We start from the raw sequence: 23,456 nt of genomic DNA, 5'->3' as shown, positions 1-23,456 counted from the left end.
CCGGGGCTCAGCCGCCGCCGCCGGCTACGCAGGCGAGCGAGTCGAGCGCCGAGAGGCGGCGGTGCAGCTCGATGACGTCGTCTCGCTGCGCGGCGCCGCGGGCGCGATGGCGGGGGCGCGGCGCGGCGGGCCCGGGCCGGCGGCGCAAAATGCGGGCGGCGCGGCCCGCGGCTTCCGCCGAAAGCGGGTGTGGAGGCCCGTGTTGCTGCGCGACGTCGTGGGTAGCGTCCGGGAGGGTGAGTCGGGGGTCGGGGCAGCCGTGACTGGCCCCCGTGGGGCCTGGGGAGACGGCGCGCAGGGGGTCCCGGCCCAGCCCGGCCCCGACGGTCGCGGCCCTCGGCCTCCCGCCGCGCCTCCGAGCTGGTTCGGCCCCGGCGGGGCGCAGCCCTGCCTGCCGTAGTGAGGGGCTGCGCCCCGCCGAGCCCCGGGCCCCGTCCTCGCCGGCTGCCCGGGGGGTGGCTGAGCGCACGTTCCGCGGAGGGCCCGGCGTGGGCGCGGGGGCTGCGTGGCGGCTCGGGGCCGGCGGCCGCAGGGCGGGCTGGGGGCGGCCCGGGTGCGCTGGAGCTCCCGGGCCCCGGGACTGCAGAGTCTGTTTGGGTGATGCACTTAAGCCGGGTAGTGATGGGTCTCTGTCGTAGGACTCGTTTTACTGTGGAGCTGTATATTTAAAATAGACGTATACTTGGAAACAGGTTCCGACTATTGACAGGTAGTTATGCAAATGTAAAAATGAATAGGGAGAAGAGCATCAGCTTTTGCAGCACTTCTCTGAAATTTCAGCTTTGGAAAATGATTCACAAGAGAAGCTGGGACTAATTTGCACTTGCTGCCTTCAGAAACTATTTTGTTAATGTTACAAAAGTCAGTAGCTTTTAAAACTAATGCAATAAAGGGTAAAATTAGCATATTGGAGATTAATGAGCAGTTATGTAATGACTAACTCTGAAACAAGCATTATCAGATGTTTCCTGCCTTCCATCATTTAATGATGTAGCATACCTTTGAAGTTGTAGAAAAGCTCTTCGTGGACAGCTGTAGAAAGAAAACAACAATAAAAAAAACCTATTTGGTTGAAAAGATATGGTGGAATATTAATATAGTATAATACAGTGACAGTGATTCTTTCTTTCCTGTGGCATTGCAGCTGCAGACTGCTTAAGGAGCTGGTACTACTATTACCAGTGTCTTCGTGAGACTGTCTTTAGCAGTCTGTCTTGAAATCTATGTTGATGTTGTTTATGAAGCTGTCAAAGGTAGAAGTGAAACATTAACGCTTCTTTTCACTGGATTTGAAAAGCATTGGCAAAGGTGTGTAACGCCAAGTGTGCATTAAGTAGTATGTTGACAATGGCATGTTTTCTCAAGGTTTTAGGTGATAATTTTCAGTAAATCTGTACCAGCTGCAGTGCTAAAGTAGGGAGCAGATTTATAATGGTGTTTTTTCCTTGAATTTTTGACCGCTCCTTATTAAAATTAACACAAGCCGTGGCCTTTTCTGGTTTGGAAAGAAAATGGATTGAAGTGGTCCTGGCAACAATTGAATGGTTTGGTATTACTTCAGTGCATGTGTATTTAAATGCTTTTTTCGTATGTTTTCAGGACGAGGATTTGCATTTCGGAGAAAACAAGTGATCGAAAGACAATACAGGAAATATCTGAAGAGAAGAAAGGTCCATTCGCAACAGGATGATCAGTTTACTGATACTTATCCAGAGCACTTGAAACATCTGTACCTAGCTGAGGAAGAAATGCTCAAGAAACGGCGTAGGGCTCCAGATGATTCAGTTTTATCAGAAGAAAGACTAAATAAAGCAGTAGAGTAAGTTTTGTAAAATATATCTCTAAAAACAAGTAATTGTTTCCATCGTTAAAGAAGTATTTTAGGTTTTACACTTTATATGGACTTCAGTATGGTGATTTGCTTGACAAAAAAAGTACTGTTAGGTCTGAAATATTTTTTCTAATTGTTAGAAAATGTAAATGTACAGGTTTGTGGTGTTTGCATCAGAATCAGAAAGCAAAATTGGTGATGTCTAGGGCTTGATTCCACAGAAATAACGTGACAGTTACTGTTGTACTTAAAGGAGAAAGTTCAGTCCATGAGCAGTTAAATTTTTGGCTGATTTCTTACTGTATCTACAAAGATAAGAGCCTGCTTTCCAGGTAGTGTGCTTTCGAGTCTACAGAATTTTCCTTTGAATTGATTTTAAGTATTTTTTAATTAACGCCACTTTTCAGAAACATTTTTTGCATTGTCTTTCTTTTCCAAGTTTGAGAAGTTGTTGTTGTGGTATTGCACTGTTTTTCTGCTAGAATAAGCAATATTCTGTGCAGTTATCCTTTTGTGGTATGGTTAGTTTTGAGGGGATTTTAACGATGAACTTAAAAAAATAATGGAGGATTTAGTAAAACCTTAGGGCAGTAAAGCGTTTGTGATCAAAGGAATAAATTTAAATAATAGAGATGGAATAGCAGTTTGCCAGTGGTGTTTGAGTTTTTGGGGGTTTTGGTTTATTTTAAAGTTACATATAATAACTGGGAGAAGTCAAATTGAGTTTCTCATTTGCAGTCTAATAAATGTCAGACAACTCCTTTTTTCCTGACAGTAATTCCCCCTGAAATCTGGGTTAGGTATGTCGGTAAAATGGGAAGTATAGTCATTCAGGTCTAATACTGTCATAGCAGTGTTTTTAAACAGCATTCAAATATGATTATTAAGATAATGCCCTTTTGTCCTCAGTACAAGGAGTGTCCTAAGTCTTTGAATTCCAAGGTGTATCTACATCTAGACTTCCCTAGGAGGAATGCTCAAGAGAGGGGGGAAAGGCATTCAGGTCTGAGCCCAACAGTGGGAGAAAGGTTGTAATTTTGTCCAAAATAGGCAGCTGATTTTTGGGGATGTCTGAAATATGACTGATGTTTTTCTTTAAACCAGAGCATTTTTAAATGTTGTTCAAACTGTGGTCATCGTGATTCTAAACCAGAATTAATAACTCTGAAAAAATGTGACTGCTAATCTGTGAGGAGGTGTGATGTGTAAAGTCTATTAGATAGACTTCAGTGTTCTATGGGAGTATAAAATAAGATTTTGGTTAGCTAATTCTATTTTTAGCATATATTGCAGTTTAAATAGTTTTGTACTGGAGACAATGAGGTGTCATTACACAGTGTTGCCACAAGATGGAGATGAGAGTGAGGCAAAGTTGGGGTTTTTTTTCCCTCCAGAAGAGAATTGTGTTTCTAGATGAAAGTATGAGCAAATAGCTTCTCTTTCCTTCTTGATCAAATGTCTGAAATCTCCTAAATGCTGATGGCTAGTTTTTAACTTTTTGTAGTGTAATAGAGTAATCAAAACTTACTTTGTGAACAGTTGTTAAATATCTGGCAAGGCTTATATTTTTCAAGTGTGAAATGTCTTTGCTACCACGCTCTGTATGTGTGTAATGGCTTTATTGTGACCCAGAAAAAAAATATAATTTAGAACTAACCAGAAACATCCACTCAAAGTAGTGTGACAGGAAATGCCAGACAAATGGCACTGGTTTTCTTGTACTGTTTCCTCTGGTGAAAGATACCTGGACAGTTTCTTAAATTGAAAATTGGAAGGAAGATAATTTGAGTTCCTAATTTCAGAACATTAAGGACAATAATATGCCGCCATCCTCAAGAAGAAACTTGTAGAAAGGCATTTTTACTACTGTGCTTTTTCACCTTGCAATGTCAGCCTGACTTCTCTGGCAGGCAGTCTGCTAACAGCTGGCTGTCCTCTTACCTCTGTAGTTGCATCCATATGTCGGAAGTAGAAATAGATAATAGATCTTTAAGATAGTACATTCAGTTTTTCTAGCTCTGAGGAGCTCATATGATGGGGGAAAAAACCCCTGCTTTTAGGCACTCTTTAAACTTCATGAAACAACAATCATGTGAAGATCCAGCAGAGAAGGTATATGTGTTACTAGAAGTTGTGTGCGGTCCAGTCTTTGGTACAGTCGGCATTGAAGGAGTTTAGTTTGCTGTGTTGTCATGCCAGCTGCTCATTACGTGACTTGTAATAGTGTTGGGTATCATGTAAGAGTGGTGCAAATAGGTAGTCCATTCAGGGTAGAAGGATGAGCCTTCTGAAATCTGTATTTCTAATTAGCTTCCCTAGATATGCAAAAAGCAGTAGAAGAGTGGAAGACCATGTTCTGATTCTGCAGTGGCTATGAGATATATGATTATGTCTGCTTTGTGGATAGTCTGTACCAGAAGTACATATACTTTTTCTTACAGGCCAGTTATGACTGAAGGGAAGTTTAAGAAGACATCCAGTCAGAAGGCAAAAGAAGAGTATGAGAAAATACTGACTGAGCGTGCTAGAAAGAAAGAGGTAAATCTTAAAGAGATCTTTTTGACTGTAGACAAGGACTAGATTAATACCATTTCTACGGTCAGTCTTCCATATAGACCCAAATAGGACCATAGCAGAGGAACACAGGTATTGGTATTCTTTCAGTCTTTTTCAACTTGACAGTAATATTCAGGCATTCAAGTGTTCAAAGTTATCATTCTCTTTGTTCTGTTTTTGTCTTCCAGTTGCCATTAGCAAGATTTTATTTTGTCAGTTGGTACATCAAGACAAATTTAGAGCATGATTTGCATATCCCAGTGGATTATACTAGACCTCTTAAATATTGTAGAATGGGAAGTAATAACCACCATCATCTTGTGATGAAAAATGAAATATCCGTCCTGTTTCTTATGGTGTCACCATAATGCATTCTTCATTTTACCTTTTTATGTGCTTTGCCCAACAGTGGAACAATTAACAGTAATAATATCCATAGCCAAAATCTGTAGTAATTTTTTCCCTTGCTCTAATTTAATGGGACCTATTCTTATAGGCCATATCTTAATATTACCATTGTTGAATAACTCAGCCGAGTTACTAATTTGAGACGTACTTATTTAACTACTTTTGTTCTCTCCCAGTACATTGTTCATTGCACTGTAAAATGGCACATACTGTAACATTGTAGAAGTTGTGTAACCTCCTGCTGACTAAATTTCAGTAACTACTGTAAATATTACTTAAATGTACAGCTGGAATAAACATTATTTCTTCCGTTTAGCTGTATTGAAAACTAGAGTAGTTTTATGGAAGCTAATCCCTGATTCTGGATGAGTTCATGGTTGTTCAGCTGAGAGCTGCTTTTTTGAATATTAGGTATGGATCATGCTGAAAGAAATGCATGTTATGACCAGCTTATTTAGAGGAAATAGGAACAAAGAAAAACCCAGCAAGACTGCAAGAAATTTTCTTTGAGCAGCATACAAGAGTTGCTTGAGGGGATATATAAGCATTTTCAGTTATCTTCAACATATTTAGGCAAAACAAACAGTAGCCAAGTACCACAGTAACAGTAATCACTTCTGTGGAATACTGGTGTGATGGTCACATACTTTACCCTTGCTATGTTAGCAAACACTGGATTTGCTGTTATCTATTTGGGGGAAAAAATAAGCTTAAAGGCACAGTTTTGGCCACCACACTATAGAAAAGGTGCAATTTAGTAGAGATCAGAAAATGTACAAACATAAGTAACAACTACCTACCTAAGATGAATGTTCTTATTCTGAGTAAGCTTTGGGTTGGTAGCTTAAATGGATGTTGTTTACAACAGTGCTGAAGAGCAGTAAAATTATTATCCAGGGAGTGAGTTACAGGTAAGTTAGTGTTGATGCTACTCTGGTTTTAAAAAAAAATAAAAATAAAGGAAATATATTAATCACTGTTACAATAAAATAAGTGAACCATTCTGAATGGAAAGACATTACCTTTGCAGGTTGTTGTCCAACCCCCCAGCCCCCCAAGCCTCATACATTTATTTATAAATATTTTCTTGGGTTATTTCTGGTTAATTTTGTATTCTGCATCACAGAGCATTCTTACTAATTTTTGTACATCACAGAAGCTATCTGTGCCATGGAAAACAAAACCATAATAAATTATCATGTTTGGGCATTCTGCAGAAGCACCTGCCTTTGTGGTCAGCATGGCAGTGCATTTCAAAGAATAAGCTTTATGAGAAGAAATCATCCAAATGAACTGCAGTAGTCCTTCAGTCTGATTTGTGATGCCTTGCATATTTTGGTAGGGCACGATAGAAGTGAAGAAGCTAGTTAACTTGCTTGATATGGATGTTTGCCGGAATTACTTACTTACTAAAATTACAGCACTAGAGAAGGGGGTGTAAGCTGTTTGATAAAAACTGAACATAATGTGATAATTATCCATATAGTGTCCCTCTATTAGTGTTTTGGTTGCATTTGTGCAGTCCCTTCAACACAGAAAGTTTGCACAGTTGAAAATTCCGTTTGTTTTGTTTTTCCTCCCCTCTCTCTTAGTAAAGACAGCAGTCTGCATTGCTTCAAAGAGGACAGGTCACTAATATTTTGGTCTTGATTAAGGTGCCCTAGGTAATGCTGCTTGTGGTGCCATCCTAGTATCACAAACCTGCCCAACTCCCAGGCCCAGGTATGTCCCATATCCTATATGCCAGTTCCATGCAGATGCGTCCAGTATCCTAGCACATCTGGATTGGCAAGACATTTACACGGGCACCGCTGGATCAGACTCTTTCCTTCTTGCACTACAAGAGGAGAAAGTGGGAAATTTTTGCCACTTTGTCATTTAAGGAGAAAAGTGAAGGAGCTCATGTTGCAGAAAGGAAGTATGGTACATATTTTAGTGACAAGCCTTATCATAGGATGTTCTGCTGAAGGAAATTTGGCAATTCTCTTGTCTCTTGAAGCTTTAGGCAATATAATACATTTTGATTGCAGTATGCACTGAAAAAGCATCTTCATTAAGCATTTAAGAGTAATGGTGCTTCTACTGTCAGTACAATACCTAATTGCCAGTATCTTTACAAAAAGAAGTTTTCCTGCTTATGGATAGCTTCATAGTTATAGAAGTTGTAATTATTTTATAATTATTTTAAAAAAATATTTAATTTCAGGAAGCAGAAAAAAGAAAACAACAAAGAGAAGAAGCTCAACGGTTGTACAAGCAAAAGAAAATGGAAGCTTATAAAATATTGAGTAAGAGGACAAAAAGAGGACAGCCAAATCTCAACTTGCAAATGGAGTTTCTTCTTCAGAAAATACAGCAAAAAACATAAACCTCTGCATATATCTGAATTGCAGGTTTTGAGTTACCTGTGGATGTTTTATTAAATTACTTGTAATAAAGAATGTCTTTTTGCTTCTATGCAACTTCTGTTATTGGCTTGATTTATCTCATCAGTCCAATAGTGGAGGATACTCATCCTGAAAATATGTATTCGATGCCGAGAGAGAGATCTGGTACCTCAAAAATAAATGGCCTGTATTTCTAAGCTGTAATTTTGTTAGCTATGTAATATCCTGAATTCCAGATCATTAGAGCCGAGTACCATCTGAACATGAATTTGCATAGTGTAAGGCATTTGTTTTCTAGCTCTAACACTTCCTGCAATTGTGACTACTAAAATTTTGTTTACTTGAGAGGAGTATAGTGATACACATGATATAGATATCTCATGAACTGCCAAGGCTAGGAGTGTGTTTTGTGTGCAGTTGGGATAAGGTTTGGCACGTGAAAGCAAAGAACATGAACTATACTTGGATGGCTATTATTTACCATTCTCCACAAAGACTAAAACTTGCCAAAGGTCCAGTATGGTTTGAATGTAATGATCTTACAGACTTAAATCACCAAGCATAAAGTGTATGTTATCCTTCAGTGATTTATTTTGTTCATATACTTAAGAAAGACTTTCTAACTATGATGTATCAGGTAGGTGGGTTGAGGCTTTGGTATGCTGAGTGTATCAAGTTTCTAATCTTTGTTCTTTGGAACATCTTTTGAAAAAGAATTCTTTTAAACCTTGATTTTGAGATGCAGTTAGTGGTCTTTGGCCTAATAAAATGAAAGCATTCTTAGTAAGACTAAGAAGTTTACAACAAAACAATTCAACTATTTTCGTTACGTTTATACAGGAGACTACTATTATACTTTTACCCTTATGTCCGTCTACTTTGGCAGTCAAATAATACTGGGGTTTTCTGCATATAATGAAGACTAGTGAGACATTAAAGGAATGTCTTGGAAAAAATTCTCAGGACATGCTTCATAAGATTTACAGTACCTCTACACTATTATAGTACTAAATTATTTACAGCTTTAAATTATTTAGAAGTTGATGTCAATTGCAAAAATTTCTTATTTAAAATACATGTGAAAAATAAATAGTTTTGAATTGTATGACAAGCCCTGTTTAAATGAGGAATAGTTTAGTAGTTCAGTTTGTTAAAATGTTTCTTCTATCAGTATCCTGGGGCGTTTTTCACCCGTCATGTTACACTTTTTGTGAGGCTTTGAGTCCTTGTGCTGTGATGTCATTCAGGAAAAAATGAACACAAGTCATAAGGTAGTACACCCACAGAAAGTATCAGAGCTTTTAATGAAGTGGGAGTGCAAGTTAGGCAAGCTTATTCTTAGAATTGCCGTAATTGCCATTTTTGAATGATTTTGAGCTGAAAAATTAAAGAGCAGAAATCTGCAAAGTGCCTAAAAAGTGGGAAAAGCAAGTTTTGGCATACAGAGTTTATTTCGATTCTTGTCATTCTAGGCTGTTAAGCTTTTATTTGAAGAATGCAAATATTTGCAATTTTTATGGTTTTTCATAAGTGGTGTGAAAGAGTTCAGACACTAGCTTCATGTAACTTGTAAGTAATGGAAACATCTTCCACGTGAATTCATGGTTGAAGTTACTTCCATTTTTTGTTTGCATGTGTCTGTTACCCTATATGAACTTTTATCATTCTTTGGCCAAGGAAACGTTAAAACAGAAGTATTCTGAACTGGCATCTTAAAAAGCCCTCTTCTGGGTTTGCCATCATTTCACTTACTTACCTGCTGGGCAGATATTTGCCATGATGTCAGCTGTCTGGAAAGGTTTCAGAAAACTAAGTCTTAGACCAGTAATTCCATTGGTCAGCGGGCATCCTGAATTACTGGTATGTTATAGATACTGCTATACAGTGTAAATACCAGTGCATTTTTAGATAGGCTGTTTAAAAGCATTTAGATAAAGTTTGATGCATTTGAAATCCAGATTTTTTTCTCGTGTTAAATTGAGTGAAAGCTCTACTATCAAAATATTCCACATGCTTGATTCTTCCTGGAGAACAGACTAGATAATATGAGCTAGTAAGTGAATTTTTAAATTTTTTTAGGATTTTTGATACAAGTTTCCTGTATAAACTGGTTTGCAAATAAACTCGTAAATATACACTATGTAACTCGTTTGCATTTTTAGTTCACTCAAGTCATTTAATGGCTTCATATCAATCCTCATTAGCAACAAGAAGTCTCAGTTATTGATCAGTGGAAAAAAACAGTTCTGCTCTGAAAAGAAATCTCCATAATTTAATTTTTCTATCTTGTGTTATTCTCTGGTTTTGTGTAAGAATTAGGAATTCAGGATTCATAATACCTGTTCTACAGTTGGTCATTAAAACGTAATCTTACCTTATTCTAACTTTTAATTGTTGCCCATCTCTCTAGTCTTGTTATTCTGTGTTCTTGGTGATAGTTGATATGAAACAGACCAGGTTTATCTGATTTTTCTGAAAATGCTTCTTTTTCCCCAGTGCTTCGGATAACTTGATCAGGCAGAGCACTTAATCAATAACCAGTGCGGTATCTGACAGCGCCAGCAATGCTGGTTTTGAGGAGGAGAGGGAGTTTCTGTCATTTTATACCTATCACTTTCTCTGTTCCATAGCTTTATTTGATTTGGAGATAAAAAGGGGCTATTACTAATCCGAGCTTCTCACAGATTCTCATATGAGAGCACTTCTCTCCCCCAAAGTTAATTTTTGATGTAACAGTTCTAAAAGGAAGAAGTTCAAATTCATGTTTTTCCTCATAACTGTCCTTTGCTCATTACTGTGAAATAGCCCGGGATAGTTGTCACGAGAGGCTAGTGCAGTCCAGTGTCTTAGCTGCTCCCTGAGCCTGGGTTTCTGCACTGTCAAGCCTCTTAAATTATTTAATTTGGCACCCCTGGAAGGCAGCGACACAGCAGTGATGGTGCTGGGTGGCTCAAGGTCAGACAGGCAGAGAAGGGAATTGAACCTTTGAGTTCATGTAGAGAGTAGCACTGTAACAACTGACCCAGCATCTCTTCATGGAGAAAAGTGTGGAGAATGGAGGGAAGGAATGTTTTGAGGAAGGAAATAAAAATCTAATTACTGGTTTTGGTCTGGTGATCATCAGGAAAATAGTCCAATAGCGATTATATGAGTTTATGGAGACTGCCTGTAAAAGCTGCTGCTTTCAGCTGTGTCTTTTAATTTGAAAAATATGAGAAGTTAGTCCAAAGGGTTATTAAACTTGTACTGTCTTTTGTTAAACTTTGCTGTGAATATGTATTGAAGATGTTGGAATGTGAAAAGAGAAGTCCTGTTGCCATGTTTTTTTTTCCTAGTCACACAACTTCTCTAGCAGTTTGTTTTCTGTTCTCTGAAAGCCTGCAGATCTTAAGTAGTTACGTCTATCCAGTGCATCATCTGAGTAAGATGAAGTGGAAGGGATAGAGCTGCACAGTTAGAAATTTTATTCTTTAAGTTGCAAAGTCGGTGAATGCTGAATGCAGGCAACTTCAGACATCTCTTTTTTTTTTTCCTCTCATTATAGACCAGTGAAGCTGGGAATCAGAAATAAGGGAGGCAAGAAAGCATCAGGTACAATACATTCATTTTCTCTTTTGGCTCTGAGGAACAGAATGTGAAGCTTCTCTTGCTCCTTTGCAGGTGACTTCTTGGGAAATCATAATAGTAATTTAAATGGATTATCTGATCAAGCTGGCTTTGGCAGTACAGGGACGTTCTCACCTCCTACCCATCTCAAAATATTTTTTTTTCTTGCCACTACTAGGAAAAACAAAACAAAAGCTTCCATCTCTTAAGATACTAAGGCTTTGGAAATGTCAGACAATGTAGACTCTGGGTTTTTTTTAATCTTTACAGTCTGATAAATTATGCCTGCACTAAGGATTAGGTAACGAACATGAAGTTAAAAATCTGATTATAATTTTAGTGTCTACTTCTGCTTTCAAAAAGTAATATTTTAAATCATTAAAGAGTTTAGAAGCTGTTCTAAATGGATTAATGGACAGAAGTGGTATAAGCATAAGAAATGTAGAAGTGTACTTTATTTAATAAAAACAGTAAGGACAGGTCAGAGCTCTGAAATATCAATTTTCCATAGAATCTTTATTAACTCATGCATGCCTTCTGGAAATTGCTGAGTGGGTAGTTAACAATTAACTAAAAGCCTTGCAGCTAGCTTGCTGACTTTCCTCCAAAGAAAACTATGGGATGTGAAAAAGAACAAAAAGTCTACAGTAATTCATTCTGACCTCTTGGTAAAATAATTATTGGTCTGTTCATAAAGTTGCTGTGTAACTGGACCTACAACATGCTGATTTCTCTACCTTTTGTGTATAGCTTTGTCATGAACTTTGTGGTCTTCTATGTATCTTTTAATTAATAGAAATTTGGATCATTATTTTCAAGCCTAGATTTATCTATATATTTTCCCAAAAGATATTATCCCCACATTTGTATCTATTTTTTTAAATATCTTGATATCAACCTGGTTGAAGAAACACGTATGCTTGTTGAGAAACTATATTTGAGGATCCCACTTTGGAAATTAAAAAAGAAAAAAAAAATATAAAAATTAACTAAGCCAGCTTAATGTTTTACTAACAGATTCAGTCCATGTTTGCTCAGCAGATAAGTGGCACGTAGATTTAAACTATATATATATGCAAAAATGCTGACTTTCATTTTGTTTTCTAACTGCCATGAGACAATTGGTGTTACAAAACCTCAAGTACTAAAAGCAGAAAGACTGTTTCCATGAGCAGAGTCTCTTTTCTGGTCGTGGTGGGTGCTCTGGTGCTGGAATCCAGGATCTGTAGATTAAATGGTTATGGCTGTGCTGCACCGATGTGCTTATGGGGTATCAGAGTGGGCTGAACTCCCTGTTGATGTGTTCCATGCTGCATAAATGCTGTTCTTTGCACCTGAATGAGAAACAAATACCTCTGGTTTTGATGCTCAGTAGTTACCAGGTTATGAAAGCTGATACTGTGTGTTTAGACTATCCCTTTAATCTAAGAAACAATTTATTTTGAAACAAAAAAAAAAAAGAAAAAAGAAGGAAGGAAAGTACCCATTGTTACATATATACACAGCATTAAACATCAATATCTAGCTACAAGGACAGAAGGACAGTGCCAAGAGAAGTGATAAGTTCATCTAGATAAAGTTATTAATTCACGTAGATTGTTTTCCTCTGCATTAATGGAAACCTGTAGTCAAAAGTAACAGGATGCTACAGCTGACTGGTTATTTTACATACTTTTTAGCATGGTGATTGCTTTTCTCAATCATGTTTGGATATTTTAGGGATTAAGGAAAGTTCTAGAGATTAGTAGTTGGAGTCTGACCTTTTAATTTACAACCTGTGCTTATATTTATTGTAGCCATAGTGACTAAATCCTTTTCTTCCTGAGAGCTACGCAGTAGCTAGAAATTTTTAGTGGTAAATGTGCCCTGTGTCATGAAATCATACAGAAGTGCACAGAAAGGGAATAATTTGTTTAATCCAAAGTGACTTCAGACAATACTGAAGATGATAGAAACTAAAAATGGGTATGAATAAGAGTAGTGGTTCAGTAGCTACCTGCAGGATTTCACTTAGAAGTAGCTGTCACTAATAATTTGGGAAGCAGTGAACAAACAAAAACATTATGGAAATAAATGCAGGTATGTGCATTCAGGAACTATAGTTGCTAATTCTGTAATGCCCATAAACAGTACAAGTGTTGAGACATAACAACATACAGGGGTGACAGCAAATAATAGTTTCATGCATTGAGGATTTAACTCCATGAGAGGTCTCAAAAACAAGCGTGTGGTGCAGTATGGGCTTAGGTTGCCCTATGACGCCGGTGTACTTTTTTGTTGTTCTTGTGTGTTACTTGAAAAAAAACCCTAACAAACCACCCAACCCCCCTCAAAAAAACCCCAACACATAAGGGAGCTACAAGAGTGTTGTTTATTATTTTTGTGTATTTTAGAGATCACAGTTTTACACCTGATGACCTTGCTGTGTAGTGAAAGGTGTTCTGAGACACGAAAAGTAGTAAACAAAAACAACAATTAGGGTATTCCTGAAATAGTTTTTGAAAAACTGAAGGTAGTTTTATTTGTCCTGTTTTAAGAATATATGTGTAACATTGTAACTCTAATGTTCTTGAAGTTTTTCTGTAATCAGTGAATATATCATCAATGGGAAAATAACCTCATCTGAATGTAAATCTCTGGTCTCACTCCCAGAGATACATACCTATCCATAGGGAGTTTGTGGTGACTAGTTCTAGGTGAGATGAACCCTCTCTTGTGTCTTGAAGAAGCCTTTGCAAGGGTCATTTGGCAACAACGCTTAATTCAAGTCCATCATTCACAGTGCAGTTCTGTTGAGATTTAGACACAGTGAAAAAAGTTTTGTGGCAATAGAACAGTAAAACAGTCCTTAACGTTTCACATGCTGCTGACCAGGCCAGGGCAGCAGGGTACTGCCTTCTGCAGCTCCTTGGAGTAGCAAGGAGATGTTAATTCTGTTATGATAGTTTTTCAATTTTCAATTTGTTCCTAGACTTTTTTTTTTTTTTTTTTTTTAAGTTAAACAGTAATGCAGTAATGATTTTCTACAAGGTAGGTTTGGGATTTTTTTTTTTTCGTTCCTTATGTGATATAATAAAGTATTAGGGCTTGAATTAACTGCCAATAGCAGATGGAAAGTACATGTCCTACAACTGTTTTAAATTTAAACTGTACTGTAATATATAGTATGTTTTAAGTCAATGGCCAACATAAACCAGTTACACATATGGCTTAGATTGCTTTAAGGAGACCCAGGTGGTGAAACATGTACAGTAGCAAGATAATGCCAGATTATGGTGAGCCTTTCATGTTTTACCATTCAGTTGTTAATATTTATGTTCAACTTCTTTTATTGTCCAGTTAAGTTAGATCAAATATAAGGTGAAATACACTTTTTTTCAGACTCCTAAGTTGGCTACGTAACAATTAATTTTTTTGATTTGTTCTTATTTTCAAGGACCAGTTGTAGTTTCTTAGGTAGAAGTATCCACCAGACTAGTCAGGCTGGTGTTGATGCTGTTGAGTATTCTTTCCCCAAGAGCTGCATATACCAGTTGAGTGTTTATAATTAAAACAGCCTTCAGGCTGATAAAATTTGTTTCCTACCTACACCAGTTTTAGGTTTACTCCTTGGTGACAAGACTGCTGCATTTTTGTTGAGGATTTTCCAGGGAGGAATGGAAATAGCTGCCCTCCACAGATGGCTGTCTCATTGGCAGGAAATTCATCTGGTCTCAGGATTTAGGATTTACTGTGCACATACAAACTCTGCATTCAGTGCACACACAGTATGTCTGATCTGGCCCAGACTCATCAGAATTATGGCAGGAAGCTTTACAGCTGATCTGTACAGATATTGAGCATCTGAAGCTTCTAGAGACTTTACTGCATGTTTACATACATGGCACAAAACTAGCTTGTTCAGCATCCCTGACAGCTGGCAACACACTGTTCAAGTCTGCATCCATGGCACTGGGTATTTCAGTTATGTGAAAATGTTAGGTCATCAGACTTCATCAGATAACATTACTGGATACAAAAACTCCACTGACACCAAATATTTCATAAGTCTGTTAATAAATTAAAGACAAGCTTATTTTTCATATATGCAGTTCCTATTTCTTGTGTCCTTTTTCAGTTTCCATCTTATTTTCTGATGATAGCTGAAAAACTGCAACATTCTGCACTTAGGGTCATGGAGCATATATCTGCTGGAGGTAGGATGTCTCTTTTCAGATATAAAGCTGTAATATATGAGATTTTCTATTCCACTGTAATCATTAATGTGTTTTTTTGTCATCTGAGATAAATGTGCTATAATATAATTTCTGCTTTTGAATATAGCACATACATTTCATTCTCCAAAGGCAATGCAGTGAAAGCTTCTTCGTATGCTGTTTTGTTCTCCAAATAATGGTCTATCTGTAGAAATTATAGGTATAAAAAGCATGATTCATGCTGTGTCACAATTCCTACTGATATTTATGATTTTTTATCTACTTATTTAATTTTGGGGTTCTTTTTCTATTTTTTCCCCCATATAGATAGTATAAATAAAACTGGTACCTTAGATGGAAAGTGATATTTGGGTTTAATGAGCTAGACAGAGTTCCTTTTAAAATGATCTGGTATGTATTAAAATACATTTAGTGGTTGATAATCAAATACACATTATAATACACATTTATTCAAAGTATGATTTTTGTAATTGTTGTATAGGTGTCAACATGTTGAATTGCACTGCAGATTTGAAAACCAATAATAGTATTTCATATACACTAGGGGTCCTCAAACTATGGCCCACGGGCTGGATACAGCCCCCCAGGGTCCTCAATCCGGCCCCCGGTATTTACAGAACCCCCCCGCCCCCCCCTCCCTGCCGGGGGTTGGGGGGAAACCAAGCAGCCGCAGATGACTGCCTGCCACTGCATCTGCACCAGCCCCCTGGTTAAAAAGTTTGAGGACCCCTGAATACACTGTGCTCAAGATTAAAGCAAAGGAAAGGGGATATAAATTACATATCCATACCCACACGTAAGTATCTGTAAACACTGGTCTGATTTTCAGGCAATTCCTTTAGACGGTAATTTTTTATTTTAAAAGGTTGTCTTATTGTCCAGGTAGCGATTGCTGTTGTCAGTGTTATTTTAAAACCAATTATATATATAACTTTTGTGATAATTTCTCTTTCTGAACCTGCAAGTATATGAACTCTTACTCCTCGATCCTTTTTGACAGTATTGTGCTCTGAAGGCAGTGGAGGCACACTGATAAATTGCCTTTCCACTAAGAGCAATAAATCATACCGAAAATGGCACAAATATTTTCATTGGGAGCCCACAAAGGGACAAAACACAGTCATACCACACACAGGAGCACTGTCCACTTCTGCATCGTACTTAGTAGTAGAAAAAGTTGTCAAATTTTCAGCTGCGTACGTGGGGGCTCAACAGCTTTTCCATCCACTGCCCTCACTTCCCACCTCTGCTTGCAACGAGCGCACACAGGAGTGGGTTTCATCTTAAATTGGTGGGGCTTAAGCCCACGCTTGAAGTTAATCATACAAAGTAAGAGAAACTTAGGTGGCAAATAAAAGGCTATCTCATATATCCTCTGACCTCCTCTTTGTTTGGTTGGTTGTTAGGGGTTTTTTGCCCTGAAGTTGGAACCTAAATCTTATGATTTGTAGTTATTTCTGCCAGGGAACTTTTCATTACAGCACAGCTGACTGCACCGTGAAAGGAAAGGAGCAGTTAGGTGGTGGGGGGCAGCACAGCAGGAGCTCACTGAGAGCAGTGCTGTGCTGGAAGCTTTCTGGAACACCAGATTTGTGAGTGCATTGGCAGAAGATGTCAGAATTAAGCAAGTTTCTGTGGGAATTCTGAGCCAACATAGGCAGCAAATAGCATGCAGGGGGACTTTGTCATGAAAGTTTTAAATGTCAAGTATATTCTGAATATCGCTCATACCTTCAACCTTCACAACTGATGAAATCCTAAAGTTTTTTGACTAGAAGGTGGACGTACATTTAATACTCCACATTGATGACAATAAAAATTGTTTGCCAGCTTCCTTGGTTCTGAAAGGTAGAGGTATTTTACAAAAGTAATAGATAAGCACAACTTTCACAGTAGCACCCTTCTTTTTAAAATATTTTTAATTTCCTGAAGATTCTTGGGTTGTATTGTAAACTCTTTTACAATAGGTCATCGCCTTCCTTGGATTTGGCTTAGCAAAACAAAAACATGGGTATGGTGAAGTTTGAGTATTTACTATTTAAGGAAAAACTTGTAACTGAAAAGCAAAAAAAAGTAAAAGAATTAATCAGAAGTGAACTTAACCTGAAACTATAATGCAGGTAAGACTGTCATAGTTTTTTATTTCCTCAGATTGTCCTTTGGCAAGTGTGAAATTAAGCTACCACAGACCTTAGGCAGCTGTAAAAAAACCCGCAACACCACAACACAAAAGAAGAAACCACTCCCACCCCCACCCCTACCCGAGCAAAATGCAGGAACAGCTAGAAGCATCTGTGTTAGTCAGTTTGCATTAGGTGTCTCTCAAAAAAGTGTAGTCTCCAGAAAATTATGAACCTGATATAGAAATTATTCTTTGACCTGTGCTATTAAAAAATGTCAGAGTAAATGATTAGCGTATGACTTGTTTGCAGTTTGGACTATTATCTAGTATGTTTGGGGTGTTATTCCTACTCCACCAAAATCCAGTTTGTACTGAAGACTGCAGACTTTTGCATCTGTTAACAGCTGCAGATTAATTACAGACTGAAAAGCTTTCCATTAGCCTTTGATTTCACTGTCTTTTAGTTCCCATTCTATGGTCATATTAAAAAGTCAGAAACAGTTCTTTGCAGATAGTAGCAGGGTGATTATATGTGAAAGAAGAGATTTGTTCTGGAGTGGTTTTGGTAATAGATGATGGTATCATTAAAGTGATGGGGTATCAGAGAAGTGTATTTTTTACTTTCTAACCAGCATGAAGACATCTTCTTCTTGCTGGCTTGGGACAAAAGCATTTCCCTAAATTGTTTCTTCTTCTTTGATGTATGAGTGCACTTCCTCGTAAGCCTGTATTTTTTAATGGAAAGTGACATCACACTAAAGTTTGAGGCTCAATAGAAAAGAAAGTTACGGAAGGCACAGACAGTTGGGAGAACTGGTAACAACTGTGTGTTTCTTACTATAAACAATATTCAGTGTATAGGTTCATATGAACTGCTCCTTTACAAACCCAATGCAAAAATGTAATGAAATAGCTTATGTAATTTGGCAGAGAAGTTCATATTTAAAGAATTAATTTTATTATAAAATTTTTAGGGTATATATCCAGGACATTTCTTTTGGTTTTAAACAGAGATGCCATTCCAAATAGCTAAATAATCTCAAGGGGAACAAAAAATTTAGAAAATGTTTTTCCTTAGTTTAAGTGTGGCAAATAAATACTACAAAGCAAAGGGTTATTTGTGACCAAAATCCAGTGTTGTAATCTGCTTTGTATTTATTTTAAACCTTGAAACTAATTTCAGGTTTTCAGAGTTAAAAAAAAAATACACACTGAAATTGAAGTTTTCCCTGGTGCCAACTGGATTCGGATGTTTCCCAATGGCTGTTTCTATAGCAACAGCAAACATGTTATGAAGAGAGTTTTAAAACATTTTTAAACATCTCACATTTGTGGTTATCTAGCTGCAGAAGATCATATCAAATACCTGTCTACATTTCAGCTGAGCCACTCCACAGAAAAGATGAAAAGAAATAATATGCAGCACTCTTGCTTCTGCTAGTGCTGCATGTGTGCAAGCACTTTTTAGGGGCTCCTTTTGTTCTTGGTTAAGAAAAGCCCACTGGGTGGAAGCATGGAGCTGAATTTTATCAGGAGACAGCAATTCATAGTTTAATAAGTATAAGAAAAGGAAGGGACATTAAGATCAAAAACTGGTTGTTTTGTTTAATGAATTCTGCAAGACCTGATTGTTATTTGAAGTTGTGCAAACCTTCTTTAAAACCTACTGGTTATAATTTGAAATTATTTCTAGCATTAGAAAATCCATGGCAAACTTTTGTGAACTGCTCAGATGTATCCCTTATTTTTAATTTTATGCTGTCCAGTTACAATTTTGGCTATAACCTGCTCTAGCTTTGCTGGTCACATGAACAATACTGTAACAGTCGCATAAGTATTTACACTTCCTAATCTACACAGAAGGAAACCCAGAAGTCTTGCAGTATAGGGCCTACTTCCGCAGCTTTTTGGCTGTTCTGAGAGCTAACTGCCAGTTTATCAACATTTTTCTCTCAACAGAGGCACAAAAGCTGAACAAGGCTGACTGTTCCACAGGCCATTGTAGGTTGCACAGCACCTTGTTTTTCACTACATTATACACTTACCCCATGCTAAATAAGTTAGCCGCAATCCCTTAGTTTCCCACCTGAACTTGCAGCCCAGCTAACAGTATCAACAACTCTTCTTGCAACAGAAGCAGGAGCAGCAGCAAAAGCTAGCCACAGCTCCACAGCTTCCCTGGGCTCAGCTTTCTCTCACAGGTGCTGCCAGCTGTGGCTGCATGTTCTCGTGGCCCCATGTCACAGGCAGCTCACGTGCTTTTAGCTGAGTGAGCCTCTGCTTCTGGGGACCAACCTGAAATGACCCAGAGGGTGTGGTGTGCCTGCATCCCCCTGCAGTGGTTCAGCTGGAGGAGTTGCTTCAACAGGGCTCACAGACAGAACAGGGAGTGGAGGACCAGAAGCAATCTATTGACATCCATTTCATACAAATATAGGGATTTTTATTGGTGTGGTGTGAGGTCCTGGGATTTGCTAATCTCTGCCTAATCTGCTTTCCTTGGACACAATTTCAGCCCAGGACCTCTGTTGGTCAGCTTTAATGATAGTGACATCTGCCATTGACTGTTCTTCTGCTGATGTATCTCAAAGCAACTTTATACAAAGTCTTCTCTGTTGAACTGTGTGGGAATTAAAAACAAAGTCAAATGAGACCTAGTCAGAGGCTTGGCAAATATCCTCATAGTCAGCTCTAGTTAATAAAGGCACAAGTGCCACAAGGTCAGACTTCATGGCTCTTCTTTGGTTTGGTTCACTTGGACATATTCAGCCAGGCAAGTAGTCTGCAGTCAGGATATATGCACCTTTAAAGTACAAAAGCAAAAATTTATTGGCTCACATAGAAGAGATGACTAGGATTTAATGAGCTGTCAGGCTAAGCATCAGTCTGCCCACCACCTCTGATATGAAGAATCTTTGCTGAGTGGCTGGCATCAGTCAGGAGGGGGGAAGGGTTGGACACCACCAGGCATCCTCCGTGCTTCAAGTTGCTGTCTGCCACCAGCTGCATCAACCCTGAGGACACTGGCAACCTGACCCAATGCTTCCCAGCTAGTTCCCAACTGAACAGACCATCCTGACTAGCCTTCCTGCCTTTTTTTCCAATTAGGACTTTAAACCTTTCCATGTTGATGTTTTCTCTCTCATGTCTTTGAGCTACTAAAAATGCTGTTTTAACAATCCTACCCCTCGGTGAGACTTTTGTTTTTTCTGTCTCTTTACAGACCTTCTCACAGCACTTTCATGGCAGTCTGGGCTCAAGTTATTCTGCTGTGTCACATGAAAGCTGAGGTTTAGATGCCCAGTCCACTGGGGAGAGTGGGGACAGCCTCTGGATGGTGTTACGGAGGGAGGATTTCAGCCTGTGCACTCGCCCAGGGAAATGTGGGCATGAGTTAATTCCTCTGGACGACTAAAGTAATTATATTACTGGTTCTACTCTGCTGCTGCTTTTCAGAGCCCAGTGTAAATTACAAAAAGGGTAGGAATTTCTTGTTTGAAGTCACTCTGAATCACAGAAGTAGCATTTTCATCCAGGTCAGAGTGCCCTGCATTCAAATTCAGGAAAGGATCATATGGTGTGGTATCAGGTTCTTCCAGCCCAGGTCTGGGATTCCCATTTCCCCTTGCCCCTAGCATTCCCGTTTGCCCATTCCTCCAGCCTGTCTAGATCTGAATCCCAGTCCTGCCTCTGAGCGTGTTGATTGGTATCCCGTTTGGTGTTCAGGTCTTTAATAAAGATGTTAGACATGACAGATCCCAGGACAGACCCTTGTGGTACACCATGTGTCACCAGCCACAGGTGGTAATCCACGACCTGTGACTGCAGTCGTCCAGCAGCTTTTTACCCACCTAGTAACCTGTGTAGTAATCATCCTTTGAATGGGGAATATGCAATGTATATCCCATTTTGCTTTTTCCCAAGGTAGTGAGTAAAATATTTATCAAACATTTGGGCCCTTTATGTTTTGGGGTTTTTTTAACCAGTTTGTTCCTGAAATAGCATGGATAGGATCCTTTTGTCCTAAACAGACCTTAAATTAGTTTTATTTTCCTTACTGCCAGCCATAGAGCTTTCTTTTTATCCTTTAATGTCCTCTATTGATTTTCTACAATTTCTTATTGATTTTCTACAATTTCTTATTGATATTCATTTCACTATCCTTCTTTTTTTCTGCTCTCTTGAATATAAAAAGAATTTTTTTATTAATCTGTACAAGTCTGTGATGTATATATGTAATAAAAATGAAAATGTAGACGTACTAATTTATGTGCATAAATTCAGCTCATTTAGTATTACTGAAAATAATGAGCATCATAAAAGAGGCAGTGATACTCCACACAAAAATAGTAATAGCTGTTATACTTGTTACACCTAACAATCCTGGAGTACAAAAACATTTTCAAGAGCATTTTTTACTGTTTTCTAAAATCCACTACATCACCCTGGAGAGCTCTAAATGTATAGTATCTAAGGGTAAAAAAGAGGCCTTTCCACTGATGATTTTAAAACCAATGTTATCTGCTATACCGAGATTATTCTAAACATCTGATACAATTATTTTGGAAATAATTTAATTCACCTCAGCAATATTAGGTCTTATCCTTCATCCTGACAGATGATGAGTTTCATCACAGAACTGTAATTTTTTTTTGTAGCTTAGCTCCAATGATCATGACTTGATTATATTTGTTATGTGCAAAATATATACTGAGGAAGCAGTAAGCTTGTAATACTTCAAAAGATACAGTACTACCCTGGCATACACTTCCTGTTCAGGGATCTCTCAATGCAAAATAATATAAGGTTATTACAATATAAGGTTGTAAAATAGCTAGATAGCTTGTCTGTGATTTCTGATACTTTTATCTTGTAGATTTACAATTAACTAAGCCGATCCAGAAATGTACAAGAGAAAGTGCCCTTGTGCATTTATGTGTATTTTGTCCTGACTGTTCTTCTCCTGAGACAAAACATACATAAATCGTGGCAACTTACAGATTTGTTTTTTTTCTCATGATTTTCATGGATGTTTTCCGAAAGAACTCATCACCAAGAACTTGATTACATAATTTGATTGACAAACACCTTGGTACAATTACTTACATAGCGTAGAAAAATTCTTGGGGAAAGCATAACTGAAGGGTTTATTTTGTTTGCTGGTGCTCTTGCAGTATTCTGACAACAACAGTGTATGTACAACAGGGAATATTTTATATAACAGTGAGCATTTTTTAAATGTCAGATTTTGTTCCAGATGGCTTTTGAAAACACGATCCTGGTAGACCATTGAATTCTAGGGATTGCGATGTCTTTGACAGCCATTCAGGATAATTATTGTTATTTGTGGTCGGAATCCATTGGCTAGAGCCATATCAGAGAAGGAAAATAGCAATCTGTTCCAAGCTGGAGTAAGGCATGGTGAAGAGGGCCCACCCAACCTGGCAGTGCAGTGTCTGTCATGTGAAGCTTGAAGGGTCATCTAAGTTTGAACTGGGGAGAGTAAGGTCGTCAGCTCCTTTCCATAAACTCCTCCCTGAAAGATAGTAGTACCCACCTGTTAACATGAAGGGAATATATGTAGGAATGATGCTGCCTTAGCACTGGTCCCTCCTGCATGGTGCACCCTTTTGCCTTTGAATAGTATCCAGCAGAACCAGTCTGCTAGTGGGCAGCAGGAGAGAGTGGGGCAAATCATAAATTAATCTGTTTTCTCTTATATCTTATTCATTAAAGTTTACCAAACACTTTATGGAAACACAAGTCAGCCTGCATGTTACACACATCTTCTTCTGTTCATGGTGGAATTGGATCTGATAATATATATTTATATTCTGATTGTTGTACCAAGACATTTTAAATAGCAGAATGATTGAGAAGTAATAGGTAGAAATTATTTTTTTTCCTGACATACCTTCATAAAATGAATATGAGTATTTTAGAATTATCTGTAACATTACGTGTTCTACACTCTTCAACACCTCTGCTGTTTTTACCTGCAGAGAGACTGAAAAATGTGTGTTTGCCGGTATTTGTTTGTGTGTGTGTGTGCATGTTTAAAATGTGAAGATGTTACATACTCAGCATTGTTACATACTTTCCATTGTCTTATTTTACCCTGGATGCATAAAGTGATTAATCTGTTTTCAGACTGATCAGTTCCAGGGAAGTGATCATGTTCTTTACACAAAGGGATAAAATAAAGTTTTAAAATGGATATTAAGAAACTGCGATAGTGTTGAAGTCATACCACTGACCTCCTTGATCACTGCCTTTATCCTTTGTCCCTCTGTTGTGAAGGCTGTTGTTATTTTTGTTGCAGTACTCAA

At 38.2% G+C, this 23,456-nt stretch overlaps 1 protein-coding gene and 1 long non-coding RNA gene across 2 annotated transcripts in view; both read left to right on the top strand.

Moving 5' to 3' along the window:
• Nucleotides 1-23,456, top strand: part of LOC308066250 — a 600,281-nt gene that overhangs the window by 425,838 nt on the left and 150,987 nt on the right. The gene's annotated exons all lie outside the window — the stretch shown is intronic.
• Nucleotides 101-7,255, top strand: CCDC59 (coiled-coil domain containing 59). Its single transcript, XM_080393298.1, has 4 exons — nucleotides 101-236; nucleotides 1,600-1,819; nucleotides 4,273-4,369; nucleotides 7,002-7,255. The coding sequence occupies exons 1-4, from the start codon at nucleotides 107-109 to the stop codon at nucleotides 7,161-7,163; spliced, it is 609 nt and encodes a 202-aa protein (XP_080249424.1). The 5' UTR covers nucleotides 101-106; the 3' UTR covers nucleotides 7,164-7,255.

Source organism: Falco punctatus (genome assembly GCF_963210335.1).
Source record: "Falco punctatus genome assembly, chromosome: 6".
Lineage (NCBI taxonomy): Eukaryota > Metazoa > Chordata > Aves > Falconiformes > Falconidae > Falco > Falco punctatus.
Note: the sequence above shows the minus strand (reverse complement) of the source record. Positions and strands in the feature narration are given on the sequence as shown.

Coding starts and splice junctions, on each gene's coding strand:
- CCDC59 (XM_080393298.1), top strand. CDS start 107: ATGGCGGGGGCGCGGCGCGGCGGGCCCGGGCCGGCGGCGCAAAATGCG. Junction 237..1,599: donor CGTGGGTAGCGTCCGGGAGG/GTGAGTCGGGGG, acceptor GTATGTTTTCAG/GACGAGGATTTGCATTTCGG. Junction 4,370..7,001: donor AGCGTGCTAGAAAGAAAGAG/GTAAATCTTAAA, acceptor ATTTAATTTCAG/GAAGCAGAAAAAAGAAAACA.